Here is a 27411-nt window from a genome sequence, read left to right as displayed (position 1 = left end):
ACGAAGTGTCGCTTCAACATGACGAAGTCACCCACTTAGTGCCAGGTGAAGCTGTTGTGTAGCTAACTGAACCAACTAACAAGGCTAATGTTAACGTTAGCTTGCTAATATGTGACCCGTTCAATGTAAAGAATAAAAGAGGTAATATGGAATACAACATATCTGTACTAAAACTTGATGAATGATGTTTATTAATAATGTAGATCTCATTTAACATAAATAATGCCTCAAATAACAAAACTCTATGCCAATGACGTTAGTATGCTAAATAATGTCAGTTAGAATACATTTTCAACCTGGTGTCAGTGGCCCTCTGCGTTTAATACCGACATACTGAGGTAGGACCCGTTACTGTCTGTATGGGACGCACCAGGTTTTTCAACTAACTCCAATGTAAACCCATCCACCTCATTATTAGACAGTAGGCGCAAATGAAGTAGTATAAATAGCAAGTCGTCAAGGGTGGGTCAGAGAGGAGGATGGTCGGGTCAAACAAACTCAGGACTTTCAACCAGGAGACCACTGAACGTGTCCCGTGTGAAATCAAGTCAACGTTGACTTATTTTACCTTAGTTGTTGTTGTTACATAACTTCCGGACTTTACTATCGCCAGTTACTAACAAACTTACTATTTTAACCCAAACCATGTTCTTTTCCTAACCTGACTCTGTTGAGGAGGTAAAACTAAATACTAAGTAAACCTATCTTTGCAGACTTTAGAAAAGTGAAATGTATGTTTCCTGTGAACACAGAAGTTTATTTTAAAAAGACACGACGCATGTAACGAGCAGAAGCTGACAGGCGTTGACATTTTCCACACAGCCTTTCTAATCTTAAGTCGACTTACTTCAGCATGCATGCAGATAGAAATAGAAATATAGATATATATTGTTTTGCCTCTTAAAATGTAATTTTTGAAGAAAAAAAATCCTAAAGCTTTTACTAACTAAGACATTTCGTACGTTTTAATGGTGCAACCTGATTTAGTAAATAACTATTTTGAAACTAGCTAGAAGTCACTGAGAACTTAGGAAGGACTCTGAAACTCAGTGAAGGATGCAGGAAGCTGGTGCAACACATTCCAGCTCTGTTAATTACTGTCTTTCTCTTTTTCACTGTCATTATTGTTATTATGTGTTCCTATGCATACTTTGATTTGTACATTGAACAGTGACAACTGCCGTTATTGTATGTTCATTATGTGTGCTGTTCATAGAAACACAGGGTTTCATTACAAAATTACTACAACCTTTTTTTTATTAAAAAAAGAAAATAAATCACGAATAAAAAAAGATTTTTCAATCTAAATATTTGTTAAACTCTTACAGGTTTACTATTTAAAGATCATTTCAATCAGTAACTTCTGCTTTTCTTGTTTTGGAATGAAACTCCTGAACAGTTTTCAGTTTCAGTTTTGTGTCATTATAGAAATGTCTCTGCTGACGAACACGCTTTTGTTGCTGTTGTGTTATTGACATGTTGCACAGTTTAGTCCTGTACTGTAAGACAGGAGGGGACATGTGGACACACTGACAGTCCGCCTGTCCCCTTCAGACTTGTGTCTCATTTTTCTTTTGTTTTTTGTTCTGCATGTACAGTTTTGTAAAGCAAAATCGAGATGCACTCTCTCGCAGGTCGTCCATCAGCAGCATTCAGTCACCGTGAGTTATCACTCTCTGTTACAATATTCTCCTCCTCGTTTTCTCTCCTCGTATCCTGTCCTTTACTCCCCTCTCCTTTCCTTAGTTGCTTTCTTCTTCTCTCTTCTTATTGTTTCTTCTCATTTCCTCTCCTTGCATCATCCTCTTCTTACCTCTCCTCTTTTGTCCTCCTCCTTTACTTGTTTTATTCTCCTCATCTTCTCTTTCCTCCTCAAATCCCATCTCTTTTGACTCTGTTCTGGTCTCCTCTAATTTCTTGTTATCATCCACACTTTTCCCATTTTCCCTTTATCCTCTTCTTTTCATCTCCTTGTCTTCTATTTCCTCCTTGCCTCCACTCTTTTCTCCTCTCCCCTCCTCTTTCCTTGTGTCCTTTCTTTACCCCCTCCTTGTTTCCTTTCCTCTCTTTTCTTATACTGTTGCCTCTCCTGCCCTGTCTTCCTCCCTTCCACTCTTCTCTCCTTTCTTCTTCCCTCCTTGTTTTCTCTCTTACCTTTGTCCTCTCTTTTCTCCTCTGGACCTTCATAAAACTAAATGTCTTCATTGCTTGTAAAGTGAAATGTATTTATGATTCTGGTGAAAACAAACAGCCATCACGTACCTCACAGAGCAGAAAAGCTGTGAGTCCGGTCTGGGTGTCAATCGGGTGTCGCTGATACATAAACACGCTCTGGTCTTAACCAGCCATCTTCCGCTCTGTGCTCTCTGATGTGAATCATTTGTGTATAAATGTTTAATTTCCATGAATGTTGCCATCACCGCAGGCAGTTTGACGTTTACAGTCTGTTTGTTATCGAGGACCCCCAGGACATCACTTTAAAAGACTATATGAGAGCCCAGGCCAAAGTTTGCTCTCCTGCCCGGCGATCTGCTCTTTCAATCGATTTAGAGTGCAGATGGAAGGCCAGACACGCTTACGTAGCACCTCACCTGTTTGAGATAACACACGTGTATTACTAGGAGTGGCTGTAATTTCTTTGTCACTGCCCTTTGTGTGCATGTGCTTTCTTAATATAGCTCACTAGATAACACCCCCATCCCCCTCAGTGTTACAATCCTTCACTTTCTTTTCTGTGAACATTTAAGCGCTACCTGTATGTCTGCAGCTCACCTGTCTGTGGATACCTGTCCTGTGTCCTCTGTGTCTTCTGCCTGTCTTTTAGGAGTTATTCTGTCTACTCCTCCCCCAGCCGACGATTCTTGAGGTACAGGTGACCAGATGGAACAAACTTAACTAACCCATAAAGCCCCATGTAAATAAATCATACTGCGCAGAAACAGTATGCAATGCCTGCATATATGATAGATGGACACATCAAAAAAAATGTTTGATGGTGTTTTTGACTCGTTTCACATCTTTAGAAATACCCATGTCCAAAGAAACTGCACAGTTGCCGGGAAAAAATGTCATTGTACGTTGTCACGTTATTATTTTAACACAAACCAGGACTTTCTTTTTTTTTACCTTAACCAACCTAAACCAAACCTATTGTTTCACAACGTTAACCATGTGTCATTGTCGGTTTATACAAGGTTGATATGAAATGTATTTATGAAACGCCCACATTCAACGTATCCTGTGGTTTGCAGAAACGTACAATGGCAACATTTCTTCTGGCTTGAAACAAAAGAAATCCCATTTCACCCATCAATGTGATCTCTCACCATATTCTTCTCAACCCAGGAATCAGCTCGTTAAAGACGATACATGTCAGGAGTGACCATCACCCATAGCATGTTGGTCCTACCTACCCCATTTACACATGACCTGAGTCAAGAAGAATTAGAAAAACACTTGTCTTTTAGTTTACTTATGTGCCAGGTTAGCCAGGTTTGCCACATGACATGTCAGGTACTGCCAACTTTTGACAGTTGCTGTGAAGCTAAAATGATACAAAATCTATTTCACATTAGCAGTAAACCAACTACTCAAATGAACACAACTGCCTTGTCTGTTTTCTTTACACAAGGTGTAAATAAAGACACTCAAAAACATTGCACTCCGTCCGTGCACTACTATGTTTTACTATCTCTCACAGGGGATTTCCTTCTTCATCCCCGAATTTGTTTTGGGATATCCAGACATATCATAGCTTTGATTTGTGCCGGCATATTCTTGTTTTCATTTGTCACACAGCTTGTGACAGTTTGTTTTTGTTCTGACACGTTTTTTTTAAATATTTGACATTTGAATGTGCCCCGGGACTTTTCAACAGCATCTCTAATTGATTCCTTACTGTTATGAGGATGGTCATTGGGAGATTGTGGCCCTGTTAAAGCATGGGTTCACATTTTCTCAAGGCTAAAACACAACTCTCACGTGCCCATATGTACACTGAGGAGTTATTGGTTGCTATGATTGTTCCTCTGCTCCATGCTGGTCACAGAGAAATCCCTTCTTAAAACAATTTCTGTGTAAAAGATGGGGTCCGAATCCACACACATATGAGACTTCAGCAGACTGAGTTAGACAAATTAAGTGGTTATTTTTAGTACAGAATTCCAACTGGCAGGCTTAACAAGCAAACAGTCTGTGGAGACACAAAGAGCGGATTTCATACTAAAATGACTAATTTTGGAAGATACCCTCTTGATTTGTTAAAGTGCTGAAGACTTGTCATTTTTACACAGACGGACTATGGACTTTGGTCCAAATCGTCGATATCAAACTCACATTAAGAAGGGAATTCTTTGTGGCCAGTAGGAGGAACAATAACAGCAGCCTCTACAGTTTCTCCTTCAATGTACTTTTTGAGTTTGTCAGTGTTGGTTGACTTGGAATGTGACCCTGTCTTTAAAGTCATTGCTGACAGGTACAACATTCAGAAATGAACTTGTGCCACACAATGCAGCTTCATTAAACAGGCTTTAGGCTGTTGTATGCATCTGTATTAGTCCATGAGAAGCCTGCTTTGCATCAGCTCTTAGTCGTTTGAACATGTCATAGGTGAAAGCCTCCAAACGCAATGTGTGAAAACACTGCCAATACGATCTACCTTTGGTGTTTTCATCATCCATTCATCATTTTTCTGCTCGTATCAAAGTATGGCAATACGTCAGTGTTGAGGACCCAAAGTAAGATATAAACTTCCCATGATCAGGTCATGTCATGACAACAGCATGTTTCAACCCTCATTAGTAGACACACTGTACCATCTTACAGTAGGTGTTGTGAAATTACAAATTTATATTTTGCTGTGGAGGATTTTGGCTACTTTCTCCATACAACCCTCTAGCATGGTAAGTGAAAGCTTTACCATGGTGAACATTTGTGCTGACGCATCCATAGACCACCTCGCGTCTGGTTACCTATAACTTACTTTTCTCAATTAGGGACTTGATGACTTGAATGAGGTAAAGAAACAATGTGTAGTGTTATTTGTAGAAGATTGCGGCGTGGCTATGGATGAAGCTGTGGATGGTGATGTTCTCCCAAAACCCATACGAACAAGAACTCAGAAAGTAACGAAAAAGTGAGTCATATAAAATTGTTTTTCCCTCTCCCATGATCCCTCTCTGTGGCTTTGATTCCTATGTGCAGTAAAGAGCAGCAGCGCTCAGCAAAAGCCATGTCAGTGTGGGAGCAGAGGACCAACCAGCTGAGGAGACACAACATAAGGACAAGCAGCGAGGCTTTGTTTAACGAGCTCGACCCGGAGGAGCGCCTCCAGAAGTCCTCCACCCTCCATCTGCACCCGGACATGAAGACTCACCTGGACCGGCCGCTCGTGGTGGAGGCCAAGAACGGAGACAAACCCAGCAGGTCTCCCGAAAGAGCATGGGAGGAATCAGGGGAGCCCCGGCAGGACGGGGTGGGAGACAACTTCAACACGCACTCCAGGAAGCACCACCGGTACCGCGACAGGAACGGGGAGAGCAGGGACGGAGGCGAAGGCCGGGGAGGGAGGCACCACACCCATCACAGCCGGACCAGGGATCACAACACCGACGGCGCCCAGATTAGAGAGAGGAGAGGGGAGAGCAGCCACAGCCGCGACGGAGGCCAGGGACACAAGCACCACCACCAGGCCGGCTCCCCCGAGGAGGAGGCCAACGACTGTCGAGGAGGAGAGGAGAGGGGGCACCGCCACCATCACTCCCATCGTCCGCCAAAAGAGGGAAACGGGCTGATGGCGAATGGTGCACAGGGAGAGCGCAGGGGGAGGGGTGGAGGAGGAGGGGACAGTAATGGAGAGAGGAAGGGACGCTGCTCTCGTATGGTCAGAGCTCAGTCTACTCTGGATGGAGACGACTGTAAGAGGAACAAGAATGGAACCAAAGGTCACAGGTAAAGACTGCACATAGTACATACTATAAGTCAATAGCATACAGGACTTTGTCATTGGCGATGCTCTTATAGTATGCAGCACCCCATTTCCATCCTATTGTATTGCTCCTCATGTTGTTGTGTGGCACAGAGAGTTAGCTAGAGACACACGTCATTTCAAGTTGGCTGTACAATAGATAATTGATGGTTCTCTCTTTGTGGCAACTGTGGCTCAGTGGATCAGGGTCGTCCTTCAATCAGAGGATCGGCGGTTCGATCCCCGGCTCCGCTAGTCCATGTCGATGTGTCCTTGGGCGAGACACTTGCTCCCGCAGGCTGTTCCTGCGGTGTATGAATGATTTGATAGTCCTGATGGGCAGGTGGCACCTTGCATGGTAGCCCCTGCTGTCAGTCTATGAATGGGTGTGAATGGGTGAATGATGACAATGATGACAATGATGACAATGATGACAGCGCTTTGAGTGGTCGAAAGACTACAAAAGCGCTGAACAAGTAGTCATTTTACCATTTACCATTTAACGCAACTAAAATTACTATTATTTATCATAACAACGTATCAATTGGCAATGTGAAAATAATGTAAAATGGGTCGCTCGTAGTGATGAACCTACAGAGAATTATCACCTGAATCTGCAGCTCCCCCCAACTTTGTGGAGATTGACTGTGATTTTCAGCTAATTGTTTAGTGTCTGGCTTTACTTTACTGCTTTGATTCGCTCTCACCGCTCTCAAAGTGTTTTTTTCAGCTGCAACTGGCATTGCACAGTGCCTGCTCTGTACCAAACAGTAGACAGTTAGAGAATAGCTGGTGAACATAGTGGAGCAATTAGCCGCTAAACAGACAGATATTTTCTAGAGTATTTGGTTGAGACCAATAACAGAGCAAAATTAAAAGAATATTGGCAAAAGAAATACTGTTATTCCAGGTTTAAGGTACGATGATATTACACCTCCGTTCTACACATTTTTGCTCAGTCTCCCATTTAGTTCTATGGAAATCCCCACAACAGACAAATTCAAGCATGCTTTTCCTGCTTCTCAAGTGTCAGTGTTAACTTTGAATGAATGTGCATGGCCAGCCAGTAGAAACACTGATGTGATGTGTTTAAAAATGGAGAAGTTATTATTTTAGTGTTTCATTACCATGAAAAGTACAACACTACACTACCAGACTAGGAACAGCAGCATCGCTCTCTTAGACCTGCGATCACTCTGCTCAACACTTATGTATTCCACATATCAGAACCGTGACATCACATCCGTTTTCAGGCTGTTGTTGAACATAAGGCTAATGAGACCGTACCTTTAACAACACTCCTTCCTACACCTGGTTCTTATTGCTTATTGGCCTTTGTTGTATATGATTTGCATTTTCTGGTTGATCTGGAATCATCAAAGTTCTCTTAACTGTCCACCAAGTTTAGTTTCTGAATAGATTTGAGGTCAGAAAACAGACCTGTAGTTGCAGAGTCTTGCTTGTTCTGTTTTGAATATGTGTTCCCGGGGTGTAACAGCGGCATGTCAAAAATATCATCGAAGCGCTCGCTACAGCTCTCTGATTGGCTTGTTATGTATCTGACTGGGTTTAATTAATTCTCTAGTGGATCCTTTAGACTTACATTTCATATTCTACCACACTGTGTAAGAAATAGTAAGAATAATTTACTATTTGCATCAGTTTGTCTTGATACATAAACACAATATAACTGTGTGTCTGGATAGCAGTAAACACCTTCTTCTAGCCTGCTGCCACTTAATTTGTAGTCTGTTTCCCAGGAGGGCGGAGAATCTTACTCGTAGGGATCTCATTTGGCAGAAAAGGCTTGAAGCATCCTGAGAGCAGAGTATAATGATGCCTGTGATAAGACGCACATCTCCTTCCCCAGGGAGAGGCAGCCAGATTCTGAGGAGGACGGCCTCGCCTCCAGTCCTCTGCAGCCAATGCGGAGTAGCCTGAGTCTTGGAGAAAAGCAAGAGGATGCTGACAACCAGAAAAACTCCACCAGGGCCAGCCAGGCCGGCCTCAACAGCAACACCATCCACATCCCTGTCACCATCACTGCCCCGCCCGGAGAAACCACCATCATACCCAGTGAGTCACTGTCACACCCAGTGTGGAAGCATTGGGAAGGAATAGTTTTGCTTTTTAAGTTTTTGAACATTATTCACATCAGTCATCGGATTAAAACATCTTATTATAATTTTTCCACGAGTCATCACGTAGTCATTAAGGGTAATTAAGGCTAATTAAGAATACCTCCAGAGCCCCAGATCTCAGCAAAGAAATTAATGAGTAAAATCTTATCATATACAGTAAGAGTAATAATTGATGCCAAAAAAACCCCACCATGTTGTGGCAAAAAAACTGTACTGCACTGTTTAATATGACTAACAGCAGCTCTGTGAGGTTGCACACTGGCACAAGAATGCTTTGAGCTAAATGCTAATGGCAGCACGTTAACATGCTCACAGTAACGATGCTGACACGCTGATGTAAACCAGGTGCAATGTTTCTTCATTTCATGTGTATCTTAGTGGGACAAATACAATAGAGAATTGCACAACAATTTTCCAGTACAATGTATCATGTGTTTATCATGTTCACCATCTTAGCTTAGCATTTTAGCATGATAAAATTAGCTTATTAGCTCTGAACACAGTACAGCTGAGGCTGATGGGGATGTTATTAGTTTTTACAGGTATTCTCTTGTAACTCCCGTTTAATATTTTTGTAATCTGAAATCTTTTTTAAATTATCTACCCAGCTTCAAAGAATAATGTGTATGTTAACCAATGCTACTCATTAAAAACTCATTGTTTTTTCAAGTAGTTGATTAACTAAGATGTTCATATCTGTCATGCTTAGTTGAGACTCTGCAACCACCGTCATATGAGAAATGTCCAATTAGTAGAGTTATTGATTATACATTTGTATGGATGCAGAAAGTAAATCATAAAACAACTTCATAGAATCCATAGAAAAAACAGTTTGTGCTTATTTGAGCTAATGAGTGTGTTCATTTTTTCCACACCAGTAAACAATATTGACTGCGACAACTTCCAACTCAGTGAGGAGAAGAAGGACCTGGAGGAGGACGAGGAGGAGGAAGCTAATGGGCCTCGGCAGATCCTTCCCTACAGCTCCATGTTCATCTTCGGGCAAACAAACCCGTAAGTCATAACTGCGAAGGGACTTAGAGGGGTGACATAGACTAATATTGATAGTTTGAGTTGAATTAAGGACAACAGAAAGTTCATAAAACCCACTCGTGATAAGGATTTCTTTCCATGTACAGTGGGAAAAACTAACCAACAGCACATGGTGAATCCAAAGATGTAGAAGTATAATTTTCGCCAAATTATTGAATTCACCGACCTTGTTAAAGCAATCCTTGAAACGAGGAGCGATACATTAGACATGTAATGTTCTGCTTATTTCTGCTTCCCTGGTGGTTACCGATTAAACGTTCCCCAGGAAACCCATCAGACATACCTTCATCACTTTGTTAAAGCCTCTATATCTTGACGAGCAATATGAAATTTGTGAAGGAGCAAAGCTGGTACAGTTGATTGAGCTGTTTTCCTGGGAAAACAACATGATCTTTTCTACCTACAAGTGACTAGTTAAAATACTTGCCTCAGTGAATACATTCAGAGTGTTATAATCGCCTCATAATGCCTGCAAAGGCTCTGATTTCTGTGCAGTTTGGAGTTTTTAGCCTTTTTGGTATATCTCCTGAAGAAACTGCTGCCTGGCTGCTCCACAGTTCTGCTGGGTGACCTAAAGTGTTCTTGGGGGCAATGAGCAAGAAACCCGATGGGGTCGGTTATTACCAAAAATGGACTTGTGATCTGAACCTGTGTTGTGCTTTTTAATTGCACTACTGTGCTAGTCATGGATTGTTCATTACAAAATTCATGTTTAATTAAGCATAAGGAAGGAGAACACCTTTGTTCCAAAGATCGACTTCATAGTCATGTCGTCAGTTCTGCCGGCACAAATCTTGGATGGTTGCTTGAAGCGAGAAGTAGAGTTGAGTTGGATCAAAGACAAGGAAAGCTGGCGACACATCTGGTAGTCCACAAGGTCTTCCACTTGCATTCTGGGAGATGGTCGGGACATGTTTAAACCCTCCTTTTCAGAGGCAACTGCCATCCTGCCATTGAAGAGCCGGAGTCAGAGCTGTGTATGCTGTGTCTCTCTTCTATGCTGATGATGGAGTTCTGTTGGCTTTCGACCATGACCTTCAGCGCACACTGGGGTGGTTTGCAGCTGAGCGTAAAGCAGTTAGGAAGAGCGCCAGCACCTCAGATCTTAAGCCAAAATGAAGGGTTGGTGTGCCAAGTGGAATAAGCATCTCCTGATCTGAGGAGCTGAGGTCGAAGAGGAAGCTCTTGATCTACCAGTCTATCCACGTTACAAACCCATGTTTCACCCGAACTCTTGATAGGGATTGAAATAATATCAATGCTGGAAAGTACAGAAAAACTTTTTCTAAGTTGTTACATGTTGATTCCATTAAAACAACATAACATTGCATTCCCAGATGTCCCTTAGTAGTTCTGTACCCCTGAGGCTGATACATGTCCACCTTGTGCATTGTTTTGACAAGGAGGGATATGCGTGTTCTCCAGTGAGCTACTCTGTGCGTACTTTTACATTTGTGCGTGTGTGTGGTCTTGCAGTGTGCGGCGGCTGTGTCACTACGTGGTCAACCTACGCTACTTTGAAATGTGCATCCTGATGGTCATTACCATGAGCAGCATCGCCCTGGCAGCCGAGGACCCCGTGCAAGCTAACGCACCGCGCAACAACGTGAGTGAGACTGACATCTAGACGCCATGAATATACATCTGGAAGTACAAAACAAACACACTGCCTGTCAGATGCACAGTCACACACACACACAAGGATTCATGCACAAACACATTTAATTTGGACTGACTGGCTGATTCATTCAGACTGGACAGGGCTCGACAGGTTGCCCGTATTAAGGAGCAAATGGTAGGATGTTTTTTTTTGTTGTCATTTTTGGTCAAATGCACTGTTCAGGCAAATTGTGTAAGTGTAGGGGAGCGCAAAGAGATGGGAGACCTCTGACGGGGCAGAAGAACATGTTGTGCATAACTGGTCCATTCACACACACACACACACACACACACACAAGCCTCAAAAAGTGTCTAAAGCTGAAAATATCTGTCTCTGGATCTGACGAGTGAACTCAGGATATTTTCTCGCTCTCTGTTTTTACAGGTTCTCAAGTATCTGGACTATGTCTTTACTGGGGTCTTCACTTTTGAGATGGTGATTAAGGTGAGGAGGCTGTTAAAATGGAGTTATACTTTGATTTGAACCCTGAAAAACTAGCTAAGCAAGGTTTTGTTAATTTGCATGTCAAAAAATGAATGTGCTTTGTGACATTTAGGTTACATAAAAGGATGGTTTCAACAGCATCATACAATTAGGATTTAGGATTTAGGATTATAGTCATTTTCAACCAAATTGAGCTGGTTTTTAGCCACACAGCCGACAGCACCGTCATGTCACTGGCATTTCTAATTGGGTTTGCGGTTTTTCATTTCTCAGCTGTGATAACACTCTGTCCTATTTCCAAATGCTTCAGATAATGAATGCACTGTGGTACTGAAAAGGAAAGGTACTAGATATTAAAGAGGCTTCTAGAAGGGGCCGTAAAACAAAGAAAGTGTCTGTGTCAGCTTGTATGATTTTTAAAATGATTCTATTGTATTTATTCTGTGACTCGAGATGATTGACTTGGGACTGCTCCTCCATCCTGGCGCTTATTTCCGTGACCTGTGGAACATTCTGGACTTCATTGTGGTCAGCGGAGCCCTGGTGGCCTTTGCCTGCTCGTAAGTCAGCTTTTCCTTTTATTCATGCGTGTTACTCTCTAATCACGGCAGGGCTCTGAATATAATGTGTTTCAGGGACGGATACAACCACACCACAACAAATGAAGGGCTGTGTTGTTTTACAGTATTTTAAGCTGATGTTACCCTCTCTCTAGTATCCTTCCCTGGAGCAGGCTAGCATGCTAACACCCTGGGGCTAGGTGTCTCTGTCCCTGTGTTTCGCTCCAACAAACAACTCCAATGTGTTCATCCGATTGCTTTTGTGCTGCCCGGGGTTATTTTGCGACTATGCCAAACTCAACTTTTGTTGTTACGTCAAGTCTCCACGGCCCCTCCCTGCTTGTTGGCAAATTGGTCATGCACAGTTTGGCTGACAGGTTTATGGTTTAGGAGGGAACAGAAGTCTCTAAGCTGGCACCTAATTGCAACTCTTGCACCTCCATACCCTGAAGAAGAAATTGTTGTATGACTGTAGTTTGAAAGGTGCATTGTGTGGGGGAGGGGGTTTGACCTAAAAAACAGTTTTGACCTGTGTTGTGCGATGGCAATTAGCTAGCCAGTAGGACACACACACACAGCTTCCATTCACATGATGGGTATTGAATGAAGTACTCAATTGGTGTCTGTATCACTTTAAGGATACTTGTATTGGTGCTAAGCTACCTTGAAGAATATTAAACTGATCAGATCTGTGTTTAAAGCGTCATATTATATGATAGGAAATAAATGTTGTCCATAGGCACAGTATAAAGGGGAGGTAATGAGCCCCTTGACGCTTACACACCTGCATTCTGGGTCTCTGGAGTAAGAAGGTGATTACATATTCTGTTTCAACCAGCGCTGTCTGATATTTCCCATCCGCCACTATTTCACACACAGTATCAATTAGTCCGTCCTGAAAGTTTGTCCCCAGTTAGTCACCTGTGTATTTTTCTTTGTACTGCTTCCTGTCGCTCAACTCTCTTCTCCTTCGCCAGCTGTAGATTGATGCTTCTCTCTGTCTTTTATCTGTTTCTGACTCTGTCATCTCTCTTTCACTTTTTCCCTTCCTCTTTTGTGATTTCTGGCTTGGATTGCTTTCAGGAGCCTCATGGGGTAATGCTGCCTGCTCTCTCTGCCTGTGTATCTGTCCATGTGCTCGTTTTCTTTCTGTTTCTTGTCTGTTGTCCTTCCTGTCCATCTTAGCCAGTGTCATTTGCGGAGTTTATAGATGCGTCTGAGGCAGCCTCCCTCTCTCAGCTAAATGTTTTGAACAAATGTCATAATTTGTTATTTGCTTTTCCTTATCATCACCGCCACAGTCACCATCAAAGACACTGGCATTTACTCTGTTTGTGTTGTGTAACTGCGTCTGTCTTACATCTGCACTTGGGTTACATAAGTGCAATTACCTGTTTTCCATCCGTCAGATAGGATTTATATGTGTTCGTATGAACAATATACATAATGCACAACGTGACAGCACCGTGAATCATAAACGTACTGTCAGAGACACAAGCTTTCAGAAGAGTAAAAGGTGTTCAAGATATTCATGAACACAAAGGACCTGAGTGCTGCTGTCCATAATAAATGCACAAGTATAAAGATGCTAATTAAAAACTATTAAACTGAGTAAACGGTAGATAAAAAGCTATTTTTAACACTACCAATTACATTATAATAAGGATGCAAAAGGATGTGGCTTTCAGCATCAGTATGTGTCTAATTAATTAATTAATTATAAAACCACTGTTTAATTCTAATTAATTCCAAAACCACTGCTGTTATACTCTGAAATACTTTCAGAGTATGATAGCGTCATCCTGTTCAGCAGTCTCTGTCCAGTATGCAGTGTGCCTGTAAAAGGTAGAGGAGCGAGCTTCATCCAGGGTTTATCCGATTCAATCACGTCCCCCTCATCGCTCCACCTGAAGTTCACATCCTATATCATCTCTTACATCAACTCACATTCATGGCATGTAAGCGTGTAACAGGCTACATTCACACTCCATCTGAAACATGAGCAGTCGAACGATCAGACAGGTTTAAGAGAAAACAAGAGAACAAAGACAAACTGTAAATATACTATTGTAAAAAACAAACCGTCCGTTGTAAACATCCAGCTTAGAGACCGATGCTTCAGCTCTGACCTGCTTTCAGATTTACCTCCAAAATACTTTGGCCAAAGAGTCTCGCTGCCAAGCCGAAGTGATTTTTCACATGAAAGTTGTGGTGGCTGGGAACAGTTCACATTTTTCATGTTTATTGAAGAAATATGCAGATTAAAAAGCACCATCTTTAACCCTGCAGTTCTCATGCACATGTGCAGTAACATGACGTGCCCTTTCTTATAAAGCTTCCGGGGAAACGGCCGTCTACGAAGACAAAAACCAGAATAGAGATCTTCATGAGTCCAACATGTTGGACCGGATTTGAAACTGACCTGAACTAACTCAGACCCAAAATACATAAATCCATTTGTAAAAAAGACAGACCTGATCTAAATTAACCTCGTAGTAATTAGACCCAATCCAAATTGCTGTCGACCTGAACTGACCGTAAGAGACCAATGCCGCAGTCGACAATGATACTTACGTTGAACGAATGTAATGTCATAGAAACAATTTCCAAAAATAATTCACAAGTATGCTTATTTATACAGGTATTTGAAAGATAATTTGGTCCCTGGTCCCATCTCAGTTCCTCGGACACATGAAGACCTCTTCACCAGGCCCAAAGCTGAATAAAATCTGAAATGTAGGCAGCAACTTAAGGTTCGTCATGTAGTACATAACAGATTTGGGACCACATACTGTGTGAAAGTGGTTGACAACGTCTTTAAAAAGCAGATCTGTTTTTTCTCAGCTGCAGTGTGAACATAGTCATAAGTGTCCTCTCATCTTTTGTTTCCCTCCCGGTGAAAAACTCTCCGTGACTTCATGATCATCCTCGTGCTGTAAATGTGTTTTATTCCTGTGTGAGGTACACATAATCGCTGTAATATTTGATCAGACTTGTCTATTGCTTCATTCTTCCACAGGGTAATTAGTTAAAGTTCTTCTATTTGTCTCTTATCTTTGGTTTCTTTTCGATGTAAGTCTGAAAGGCCGATTAATGTCACTATATATCTTCATGCCTGTGTGACATCAGCTTACAATGTTTATTTTGCTCTGTCTGTCTTTATATGCTTTTATGCTATATTTATGTGGGTGATGTTTGTGTACTGTGTTTGTGTCGTTGCTTTTTTCTCATCAGATCGCAACAAAGCGTGGCCAGGTGGGAACTGTCCCTATCTACCTTTTTTGATTATTGACACCCCCCCATGTCCCTTTTTTCCCCATGTGTGAGAAACCTCGTCCGCATAAACTTTGGGATATGACCATGATTCCCCCTCCCTCCCCCTCTCTGACCTCCTGTCCCAATATTGGGACATCCAGACAAAAAGACAATATTGGGAACTCCCCCTCATAGCTTTCAGAAGACCAACATATAGCTGCTGACAAGCACCACTATGAATCTGCACTTAATACATTTTCACTTGCAAAGTCATCAGTTGAATCAGAGCTAAAACACCTTTATCTGTTGTTTCTCGTTCATGTAAAACTCCTTTAATCTTCACTAGAGTGGGTTCAATTGGTCTAATCACTAAGAGATTAAAGCGTGCGGCTCAGTTCACCTCCTTGCCCTTCACCCATATCTCTCCTTGGATTTCAATAATGGATTATAGCTTCTCACCTGAACTCATCTTAGGTGGCTATTTCATTGAAAAGCAGGGTTACGGCCTGTGTATGTCAGAAAAGTATTGCTAAATACTTGTTTATTTCCCCATCAAACCCATTGTAGGTAAGGCTCTTCTTTTTTATGCTGATGGGAAAAAGAACCTGTGTTATTATCAACATATGATTTTAACCCAGATTTTTGTTTTGTTTTAAATATCTTAAATCAAATTCGGACAAAGTAATTTGAAATCTAAGTAATGATTGAACTTAAATATATTTGAACGTACATTATTCAAAATTTGCCTTGAAACAGCCGGATAGAAGGAGCCTCATGCATCCTGTTTTTGGCTGAGGCGGTAAAGTGCTTCTAATTGGACGTCAGATATTACCGAAACAGGAAATGTTTCTTGCGGGGGGGGGCAACTGAGACAACAAGTGTCATGATGAAGAGGGATGGCCTCACATGCTTGGCTGCTGAGCACATTTAAGTTAAATTGCATTTAGAACCTGCGACAGCATAAATATCTGCTCTGTAAATCACTTGTCGTGTCTTCTCGGTTAACAAAAAAAAATCAGAAACCATAAAGGAAAATAAATGATATTTCATGTATTTTGGTTCAATTTAATGGAATGCTGTGAGGTGTCTACGTAGACAGCTTCATGTAAGTCTATCGGGCAGAGCAGACGAACACACTGAGTCAGCGACAGATAGTTGAATGAGCGATCACACAAATATTCACAAGGCAAACGTACCTGCAAATGTCACTTTGGTTCTGATTCTTCAGTTCCACTAACAACACGCAGCAACACAGGTTTGTTTACTTTGTGTATCTTTCCTTGCGGTGTAACATCGGCACTCTGGCAGTCTGCCAGCTGCTGTCAATCAAACACAGACACGCCCCTGCAGTTAATAACATACAAAACACATTAAAAAAGATGATAGACTGCAAAAACGAATGACAAAATGGGATTTCAGTTCAAGCAATCAGTGCTGAGTTAATGTGAACACACAACCTTGTATCCATGCACACAAACACACACAGACACACATTACATCTTCCTTGCCCACGGCGCTTCTGGAAGCTATTGGGAGACTGTTCTTGCTGTCTCAATGTGTCGAGGTCCTTGAATAGCGAGGACTGGCATTGAGTTTGCAGATTGCATGCCAGGGTAACCAAGTCATCCAAGCATGAGAGCTGCATGCCATTTTGTTAGTTTTCCGTTGAGAAAGGAAAAGGCCTCAAATGTTTTGGAACCATGCTTTTCTCCCTCAGCACTTAACAGACTTTTAGACAGATTACAAATAGATTTATTTCATTATTTTAATTCTTGGTTTTCATAAGTCCCTCAGTCCCTACATACTGGACTCTGGCCAACCAGGTGTATTTCAAATTTGAGTCTGACGGACTCACCAGGCCTGCGTGAGTGACTCAGTGTGTGTGGAGGCACAGGGAGGAAGAGTTTGGACTGGAAGGTGGTAAAAGCCAACTGATGATGCTTTATTTTACTAAGTTATATTGTATGTGGACTACATTACAGTTTGCTATCCCTGTCCCCTCTCAGTTTATCTTGCTATGCCTATCAAGCTTTCCATTGTAGCTCAGCACATGTGCAGTGTACAGAGACGACTGTAGCACATTTACCACTCAAAGGTTGCAGTCAGTTTTAAGCCGACTACTGTGTTTTCAGTCAGGGGAAATGACGACTGGTGCTTGTCTTTTATCAGCTGTGGCTAGCTAGCATAAGCTAATGCTAACTAGTATAACCTGTAACCCCACATAATACAGTAACATGGTTAGGTTACGCTCGGTAACTACTGCAGGTAGTTAGCATGCTAACGTTTACAGCTTCTGTTAGAGCATATTAATACACTTTTAGTCAATCTTTACACTTCTGCTCTTGTGTTTTTGGTTTTGGAAAGGTGACAAAGGAAGACACAACTCTCGAGAGACCTGTAAAACACAATTCATGTATTGTTAGACTTTTTTTTTTGCTTGAACAAATGGCATTCTTTTTACAGTAGAAGTTGTTTTTGTCCCCTGGGTATGAAGAGATTGGTAACTGATGCTGGTGCGAGAAGAAACGGGGCCCCTAGGGGCCACTAACAGGGCTTTTATACTGATTTGTTTCTCTAGTATGCTTGTGTCCTTCTCCACATCCATCACACATGTACATAGTACACAGATGTACACACACTATTTTTCTACATCTCAGATTTTTTTGAAGTCAAGCAGAAACAAACGCAAATTTTTTTTATAAAGAGTGACAGACACATTATGTGACTGATTAATTAAAAACCCCTCTTACACTGTCCTTGACCAATGTCAGTCTCTAAGTGAATGATGGCTCAGCTGTATGTCATTAGCATAACAGCTAGTTTTACCCACCCCCCCTCCCACTCACACACACACACCTCCCACTGTGTGACCAGTTAACAAAACCTGCAGCGTCTGCAATGACTGATAGCAGTGGTTCCTGCAAAAGAAGCTGCTTCCTCACCAGGGGCTGATTCTTTGTGCATTTACTCCACACAGTGTGACATGTCTGGATGTTATTCTACAGAAACAGCCTGCTAGCTTCGTGGGACTGTTACATGCGATATGCAGATGTGCTGTTCGTGGAGAAGGTGCTGAAATGTGGTTTCTGACTAAAAGACGCAATATCTCAGTGGAAAATGCTTCACGAGTTAACGTCCTGCGTTAGAATGTAAGCAAGTATTTGCAGTAAAATGTTCTGATTGTTGATGAAGAGTGGAGTTTAGAAGGGTGAAAATGCAAACAAACAAACGAAAGAAGAAAGAGAAGAACAGAAGGAAGAACAGAGAAGATGAAAAGAAATGAAGGAAAGAAAGAGACGGATGGAAAGAGGGAAGAACTGTAAGGTAGAACAGATGGATGTGAGATAGAACAGAGGAAAAATAAATGAGGAAAGAAAAAATAAGAATGAACTAAAGACAATGACAAAAGGAAGCAAAGAAAGAATAGATGAATAATGAAGTGGAGGAGAAACATCTGATATTTGTACTCATACACAGTACTTGAGTAAAATGAATCTTCCTCTACTGTACTGTTGCATGCATCTGTAGAATAACATGAACTCATGTGCATGTACTCTACTAACAGAATACAAAGAGGCATTTAACTGCGTGCACAGTACACCTGACGTACCACAGTCTGCCGGTGTTACTGGAGGATGGGATGAAAGGGTTAACGTGCTTGACGGTGACACCACGTCGCCCGGACTAACTGTACTCTCACTCTGCACAGAGGGACGAAGGGCAAGGACATCAACACCATCAAGTCCCTGAGGGTCCTCCGAGTCCTGCGGCCACTCAAGACCATTAAACGGCTTCCCAAGCTGAAGGTACAGTAATCCAATCTGTCACCCACCCAGTGCATTACGAGAAAAAAAAACACTACAAAGCAGAGCAGCCAGCTGGGGCCACATCCGGTGTCAGTCACACACTATCATGAGTCAAATGCATTTATATTCTACCAAGGAGGAGTGGATGTATCTGATTTAAAAACAGTCGCGTTTTAAATGTTATATGAATCTAGTATCGCTCGCTCTCTAATGAAGCTTTGAACGGCTCGACCTTTGGGGTGCTCTGTGTTGTGGAGAGACGGGAGAAGTTAAAGTCACAGAAATTGGAAGAAAGTGACAGAAAATTGCTTCCTTTACTGAAGTGGTTCGGTGCAAGGATGCTTATTTACAGATAAGCCTGCGATTCCTAGAACATACGGTACACTCCTCTGGAGACACAGATACAAATGGTAAAAACAGGACTTTCGTTCAATAGACCGCTATTTGTGTCCCGTGTGAAACGTTGACATTTTGTCACTTTAGTAGTCAACCACGCTCTTTTCCTAAACCTAACTAAGAGGTTGTGAAAAGACGTGTAACAAGTGGAAACTGGCACGCAGTCCCTGATACGTTCACAACTTACTCTCAAATCACCTCCTGTATGTTCGCTATGTTTCACAATAGGCCAGAAATGCCTGAATAGAAGCAGTGCAGTTTATATTTGGTTGGCTTGGTTGTTATGGTTTAAGTGGCTGTTCTTGATATATTAATATCAAAAAGAATTTGGACTGAAATACTGCACTTGCAGAATTGCCATCATTTTGCTGCCATTCCTCTTTTACTGCTGACAAATGGGCATTCAGTTGAATACGAGCCATCTTTGTTGTAGTGTTTTGTAATTGCGAATAGGTTTTCCTCTATTTCGTCCTCCCTTTTTACATGAAATATGTTCAGTTACTGAATGTACTTACAAGGAAATGTTAAAAAAGAAAGGTCTATAGTAAAATTGACAACTGAGACTGTGCTCAATGTAGAAATGTTAGAAAAACCTCACCATAAGTGGCTCCCATTGAGTGGATGTACAGAACTCAAAGTATTGCACATTTTTCATATCTGATTGTATTTGTAGTGAGCTAAGTTTCGCAAAGAAACTCCCGACATTTAAGAACGCAACTTTGTATATCATTTCTATGTTTGTTTATTTTTTTAGTTTAATTATTCTGGTGGCATCATTTTTGGATAATAGAAAGATCAAATAATCCCAGTGGTAATCCTATCGATACTACCACTGGGGGGTGGATAAAGAATCCCAAGCATCGCATGTAGGGGTAATGGATTGCGACCCTCATCAAGGCTAGACCCTCAGCTGTTGCCTCAAACGCACAAACGACAGCTTCCCTCTGGTGCGTGAAGGCAGCTGATCTTCCAAAAGTAATGGATCTGACAAAAGATGAAAGATCTGATTGGAGTAATAGAAGTGAGATGATTGAGGCAGATCAGAGCTGGCAGACACAGACAGACGCTCATCCACAACTCCTCTTGGATGCTTGGGCCAGAGTGGCTTGACGGACAGGCTGGTAGAAGAGGGGGGAAAAATATGCTCCGTCCGCTCTCTGGAGACAAAAGCCTGGTAGGCGATCACTCATGCAGCAGCGGATTCATCGGTTAGATTGCATACATGTCAGAATAGATAGACGGAGCACTCCATCTCACAGAGAGATCACAGCACAAGCTGTCAATAGAGAAGGGCTGAAATAAGAGTGTGACAGACAGGGAGACACGGAGACGGGCTCCATGCCAAGGTGTGTTCATGTACTCAGTAAGCATTGATTTGTCTTCAGACATCGTGACATCTGGGTTAAAAAAAGGACTGAATTTGGATGAAAAATTAGCTTTTTGTTCTCTTGAAGCAGATTCTAAGTATGAGTTGGAATGTAGTCATTTAGTGACGGCTGTAGAAACTGTTATTTTCATTTTTCAGCCAAATTAAGCTCAGTTTTAACCGAGAACTTGAGACATCTTTTGTTCGGAAAATTTAGACTTAGCTCGCTTTAAATTTATATTACCCTCTAGTTGACTGGTACAGCCTTTTCAATCAGAGACAAAGCTTTTTAATCAAATAAGCAGACTTACCCTACTCACACTAAGCATCCTGCACAGATTTTTAAGTAGTGGAATCGTGGATGTGTAATGAGAGCTGGATGTCACACACTAAGACGCCTATTCAGTCCAATGAGAATTGCTTGCATGGCACATACATGGTTGTATAAAAGATATCTGGAAACATGGGTGGTCTATGAGGAAAATGTTTTTTTGGGCCGCAAGGGGACTTTTGTACAGCCATACCATGAGTGGCCACTAGAAACAAATTGGAAGCAAGGCTGAGTGGAGGCACCGTATCCAATTCTTATTGTACATCCATGAATATAATGTGTTGAATGTTGTTAAAACTCATAGTTTGCTGTCAGCCCAGAGGGAGTTGCTGATTGTTTTCTTACAAAGTGGACAAACAGCCTCGTCTTTGTTGATCATTTTGCCTTCTACGCTGTAGTGTACTTCCAAACACTGCATCTCAGGTACCTCGCTAGTGTTCTTCTCCATTTTATTTATTAGCTTGGTTTACTGATAAGTCAATAGGGCATACAGGACGTCAAGCTGACTTTGAAACAGTTTGAGTATTTAATTTTTTCCCACGTTTGAACAGAAATTTGGGATTTCGACTAAAGTGAGTGACAGCCCTAATTCAAAATATTCAATGATAACAACACAGCAAATTATAGACCAGTTATGGTTAAGCTTCATGAGAATGGAGAGAACTTAATGAATGCGACACCTTACATTTATTGATCCGAGCGTGTGAATATTTTCCAGGCGGTGTTCGACTGTGTTGTGAACTCTCTGAAGAACGTTCTCAACATCCTCATCGTCTACATGCTCTTCATGTTCATCTTCGCTGTTATCGCTGTGCAGCTCTTCAAGGGCAAATTCTTCTACTGCACCGACGAGTCCAAGGGTCTGGAGAAAGACTGCAGGTACGTCACCCAAACGTACCCGTCGTCTTAAGAATGCTATAAACCATCCATTAGGTTGCTGCCTTTTTATTTAGACTCCTCTACATTCAGCCACGGTGGGTGTCATTTGCTGACACATATATTTTATACTGACATTCTCAATCTCTTTTATTTTTGATGATCTATTTTTGACTTTCTCACCTCCCTTTCCCCTGATTCTGTCTCTCCTCCCGTCTTTAAGGGGTCAGTTTCTGGACTACGACAGGGATGACGTGGCAGCTCAGCCCAGAGAGTGGAAGAAGTACGAGTTCCACTACGACAATGTTCTCTGGGCCTTCCTTACGCTCTTCACGGTGTCCACGGGGGAGGGCTGGCCACAGTAAGTCAGAACAACCTCCATATCACTTCAACACCTCGTACTTCAAATTAAACTTGAAAGATGCAGTGTGCAGCTTTTTTGGGGGCTCTATCAGCAGAAGTGGGTTCATTGGTGTATAATCACCTAAGAATCGCTGTTTCCTTCATATCTACATAGGGGCATTTTGCGCCGCCGTGTTTCTACAGTGGCCCAGAACAGACAAACCAAACCAGTCATGTGTTATGTTGCCTCAAGGCCACCGTAGCTCTCCAACAAACGAGCGAGGCGAATGGTGTTACCACTGTTTTGCACTCGTTGGCTCAGGTTACAGCAGTTTGGAAAGGGAGGAGGGAGCTGAAGGGGTATTCAGTTGGTTTGCAATCTGCAACCACACCGCCAAATGCCACCAAATATTACACACTGTCCCTTTAAGTCAGCCATGTTCACAGTGTTTACTGTGAAACTAATAAAGAGTAAATTGGGTTAAGAAGTAAAGATGGCCCCAATACATCACTTTAGTTGTGTTTAATTTATAATCTTGTAGTTGAAGTGTTGTTGAATCATTTATTCTTCTCCATGTTAGAACTTTCTTCATTGACTTGCCCTGAAAAGCACTCGGCACACCTGGAGGCCGATGGTACAGCGCAGATTAAACCCAACTGATTCCTCCTCGGCTTAATTACTGTGCGTTTTCTAGAGATGCAATCACGGCTCATTGCATAGATGTCTTCAGTCTGCTGTTCTCCGCCTGAGCTAAAGTGCCACAGGCAGATTTATTACCATCATCCTCATCATCGTCTCTGTCAAGGACTGTTGCTGGCTGTTTACTTATTTCATTCATTGTATTTACCTGACGACGAAAAGTGAATTGTTTAAACTGAGTCAGCTGGTCATGATCATCTAAAATCACACACGGCCAAACAAGAAGTGACAGCACAGTTTTACATTGAAATATAGTATAAGTGTAAAGTTAAATAAGTATTTTTAATTCCTTAGAATTTGGGATGCTTAGAAAATTGTCCCTATGACGCTCCAACAGTAACAGCTCTGTTACTTTTCTGTAATTAGAGTCAAGCAAACTAACAAAAAGCGAACCCTAAAATTGTACAAATGTGTAGAGACTCAATGAAAAAAACCACGATCAAAATTAACTGTAGTGAATTGTTTGTGGAGATAAGTGGAGCTGACGTGATTGAGCTCCTAATACACCCAATAAGTATTTACGATGATGATGATGATGATATTTAGTTGTCAGATCATGTCTGAAAAAAAAAGAGGATACGCACAGTTAACAACAACCAAAGACAACATATTCAAGACCCCTTCAACGTACATGTGTTGTTGGATTAACAGCAGTCTAACCGTATTAAATCGTGGAACTCTGTATCTCCGACTTGATGACAACAGTTTGTATTCACTGGTCATGGTTGAACGGGTCAGAGACAATGTTGTTGGCCAATATTGGTAGGCTGGTTCATAGAACAGCGTTCTCAAGAGGTTGACCTGCCGTCTTTGAGCAGATTTTCATTTGATGGAGCAGTTTTAAATTAAAGTGGTGGAAAAACACTTGAACTATGTAGCAGCACAATACTGTAGAATCACAGAAGTAAAAAACAAGAGAAGAATTTGTCTACTCTCCCCAAAAGACAGAATGCAGCGGAGGAAATATATTCATTGTTTTGTCCTCACGCAGACAGATTAAATGTGGTCTTTCCCGGATAGCAGATGGTCTATCATTACAGCCAAGTATTTACATGCAAGTACCTAATTATTTCTTTGAGGTTGAAAATAAAAAATCAAGCCAGTACTTCGTAATGACAATCTACTATTCTGGATCATGATTATACTGCTGATTTCACTCTGTTTTCAAGTGTGCGACTGGCAGTGAACTTATCAAGACCTGCAGTAGAACCAATGTCCCCCTTAATGCTCCATTCATGTCATGTGAGATGGCTGATAGAGACAGAGATGAGTCTCATGTTTATGTGTCGTGATTACAAGAATAAACATGTGGTTAAGGTTAGGTAACAACCGTGGTCGCGCTTTCCAACAAAACAAATTTAACTCACAATAGGAAGTGGGCACTAAACAGCCGTCTCTGTGGACGCGTCGTAACGTCCCCTTACTTCCTCCTTTGCTCACTAGAGGGCTTGGGATGTCTTTTAATTCTGGGGTATCATCATCATCATCATCATCATCATCATCATCATCATCATTTATGTGCACTTTTCAAAACTTCCCAAAAACTTTTGTGCACAGCCAGAAATTGTGCAGACGGCGCTCAACAAGATTGTCAGAGGCCCGTTGAGCACTTGCTGATTTCACAGCAGGAGAGTCATTAACTCACCGGAGACTCCATTAGTATTCTGTGAGCCAGTAAGACATTACAACTGCACCCACAACTGCACCGCCACATCCTCTGTTGGAGGAGCACAGGGCACCTAACTGTGCTGTGACTCGCTCAATCTTTATAAATAGCCTCTGTGAGGATTGAAAGGAAGCTCTACAGGCTGTTTGACTGGATATTTTGGGACAGGTTCCCTGGATATTTGTAGACGGATTGATTTCATTGTTATTTCATCAAGCTTTCTTGATTCCTCTTCCAAGGGTTTATTTTTGTCGCTTACAGAGTAAAGTGGGGTGACGGTAGAGGTGAGCTGATTTGCTGGTTCTCCTCAGATAAGTCATCGGAGGGATTTGGCATCTTTTAAAGCTCCCCTAGGAAGATTAGTAGAGCGTCGATCGCTCTGAAATAGATCTGCAACGAGTAATCACATAGTTGATGGAAAGGAAATGACTATTTTGTTAATCAATTAACCATTTGAGTTATTTTTGAACTAAAAATGCCAAACATTTGATAGTTCCAGGTTCTCAAATGTGAGAGTTTGCTGTTTTTCTTTGTCTTACGAAATAAATAAATGTTTATTTTTTTTATTGGTGGTCAGACAAAATAAGCTATTTGAAAATGTCACATTGTGATCTGCATTTCCCTTGTGTGATGTTTTATAGTGCACCAAATTAATAGATAAAAAAAAGTCTGTTTAATTAATAATGAAAATAATGGTTATTTGCAACCAGACAAAAAGTTGACGGCCTGAACTCATTGAGTGCCTCCAGATATTTTATTTTACCTGCTGTGAGCTGGACGTGGTTGTATAGATTTTTTTGGTCACGTCATCTTTTCCTTCTGTTCAGGGTCCTGAAGCACTCGGTGGACGCCACTTATGAGGACCAGGGCCCCAGCCCAGGCTTCCGCATGGAGACGTCCATCTTCTACGTGGTCTACTTCGTGGTGTTCCCCTTCTTCTTCGTCAACATATTTGTGGCTTTGATCATCATCACCTTCCAGGAGCAGGGAGACAAGGCCATGTCTGAGTGTAGCCTGGAGAAGAATGAGGTGGGAGAGTGGTGCAAAGTGATGCACTCTGAAAACAACGACAACCTCTCTCCTCTACACTACAAGAACACACGCTGATTATTTCGGCAGAGGCACTAGTTTCTGAAAATGTTTGTCTCTTGCATCACAAATGTCTTCTTCTTTAGACAACAGAGCACAAGCTGATCCACTTCATAACATCACTTCCAGGCAAATTCATATCTAACATGACTTACAATTCCCTCAAACAGAACAAAAAACGGTTCAGTGAGGTTTGTCCATTCCACAAAGACTTTGTTAACATGATGCTGTTTTCTTCTCTGCAAAGTATTGGCCAGTGATCAGAGAGGCTCAATTTGTAGTCTCATCTTTTGATTCGACAAACCACTTAGAAAAATCCTCTCGTGGCGTGCCAGCTGTCCTTTCTACTTTTGAAGGTGCATCAGAGAGGATTCATACACAATGTGTTTTTGTTTCGTCTCTCCATCAAACAGAGGGCTTGCATTGACTTTGCCATCAACGCCAAGCCGCTGACGAGATACATGCCGGCGAACAAGCAGTCCTTCCAGTACAAGATGTGGAAGTTTGTGGTGTCGCCCCCGTTCGAGTACGCCATCATGACTTTAATAGCCCTCAACACAGTCGTGCTGATGATGAAGGTCAGTGATTCCTCCTGCCAAACGGCGCAAAGCGCCAACTCCTCTCAGATCCCTCCAAGCCCAAAAAAAAAGAAGAAAAAAAGGGTTGCATTGGCTCAAGTGAGACTTCAGCTCCTGTTGAAATATTCAAGGGGATTGCAGAAGCAGTTTACATGAATCTGTACCATTTAATAATTTAGCTTTAAGGCAGAGATGCAACAGCACTGGTCTGGCCTTGAGACATGGGCAACGATGAAGAATCAAACATCCCCACCATCACACCACTGGGACGCTTCTGCTGACAGTGCTCACTGTCACAGAGAAGAGCTCGTGTCTTGGCTTTATTCCTGGTTGTCTAAAAATATTTCAAATTGATTAAAATCTGAAAAGTTATTTGATGAGACAGTTTGAAAGGCTGTTCAGATATGCTGCTTTTAGGCCTTTAAACACCAGGGGCATTTTTTTTTTAAGCACATCAAAATATTATTTTCAAACTGTTGTTTTTGTCACAAATACTTTCACACAGAACGCAAACATTACACAGCGTCATTTATTTCTGGAACCAAGGATGAAACGTGCTGCCCCTGAGCAGCCCTCCAGGACCTTAAAGAGACAGTGATCAGTAACTGACACCAACCCACACTCAGACCATGTCAGTGCCTCAACCACCTGCCATTATCTCAGTGACAAGACACAGAGCCTCTTGGTTGCATTTACACTTGTAGCTTTCAGTGTCATTGTCACTATCTGATCTAGTGTTAGGTAAATGGCGGAGAAAGGAAGAAGCTCGACCACACTGCTGTGGTTCGTCTCTCAAATATACTCAGTGTATGTTTTCTGCCCTCAGTTCTACGGAGCTCCAGAACTGTACGAGTCCATGCTGAAATACTTGAACATCGTCTTCACAGCCCTCTTCACACTGGAGTGCATCCTTAAGATTATTGCCTTCGGTCCACTGGTGAGACCATATGCTGCGCCGTGCTCTGCAAACGCGAGACAATTATTCACTGTTGTATTGTGTTTCTGTTTACACACATGGGGGAAAATCTCTCGGAGGGAGACTCGTGCATCATGCTGCTCTCTCTGTGCTTGCAGTGCTCAGTTAATTACATGTTGTCCTTGTGAATGCGGAAACAATATTTTTAGATCTGTGGTCTAACAGGGTAGTTCTAATGAAAGAAACGGTCACAATTGGAAGGATGTT

General features: G+C 41.9%; 1 protein-coding gene across 1 annotated transcript in view; it reads left to right on the top strand.

Annotated features, from left to right (window-relative positions):
- Positions 1–27411, top strand: part of cacna1bb (calcium channel, voltage-dependent, N type, alpha 1B subunit, b) — a gene marked incomplete at both ends in the record, with an annotated part of 140032 nt that overhangs the window by 83658 nt on the left and 28963 nt on the right. Inside the window, 15 exons of the mRNA XM_079178483.1 lie at positions 1599–1661; positions 2825–2866; positions 5203–5949; positions 7836–8041; positions 8985–9120; positions 10636–10765; positions 11204–11263; positions 11717–11823; positions 15058–15078; positions 18788–18884; positions 21696–21856; positions 22077–22214; positions 25389–25590; positions 26064–26228; positions 27055–27165. Of these exons, the coding sequence (XP_079034609.1) occupies positions 1599–1661; positions 2825–2866; positions 5203–5949; positions 7836–8041; positions 8985–9120; positions 10636–10765; positions 11204–11263; positions 11717–11823; positions 15058–15078; positions 18788–18884; positions 21696–21856; positions 22077–22214; positions 25389–25590; positions 26064–26228; positions 27055–27165 (2386 nt within the window). The remainder of the gene's footprint in view (positions 1–1598; positions 1662–2824; positions 2867–5202; positions 5950–7835; positions 8042–8984; positions 9121–10635; positions 10766–11203; positions 11264–11716; positions 11824–15057; positions 15079–18787; positions 18885–21695; positions 21857–22076; positions 22215–25388; positions 25591–26063; positions 26229–27054; positions 27166–27411) is intronic.

Source organism: Pholis gunnellus (assembly GCF_910591455.1).
Source record: "Pholis gunnellus genome assembly, chromosome: 18".
Taxonomy (NCBI): domain Eukaryota; kingdom Metazoa; phylum Chordata; class Actinopteri; order Perciformes; family Pholidae; genus Pholis; species Pholis gunnellus.
Note: the sequence above shows the minus strand (reverse complement) of the source record. Positions and strands in the feature narration are given on the sequence as shown.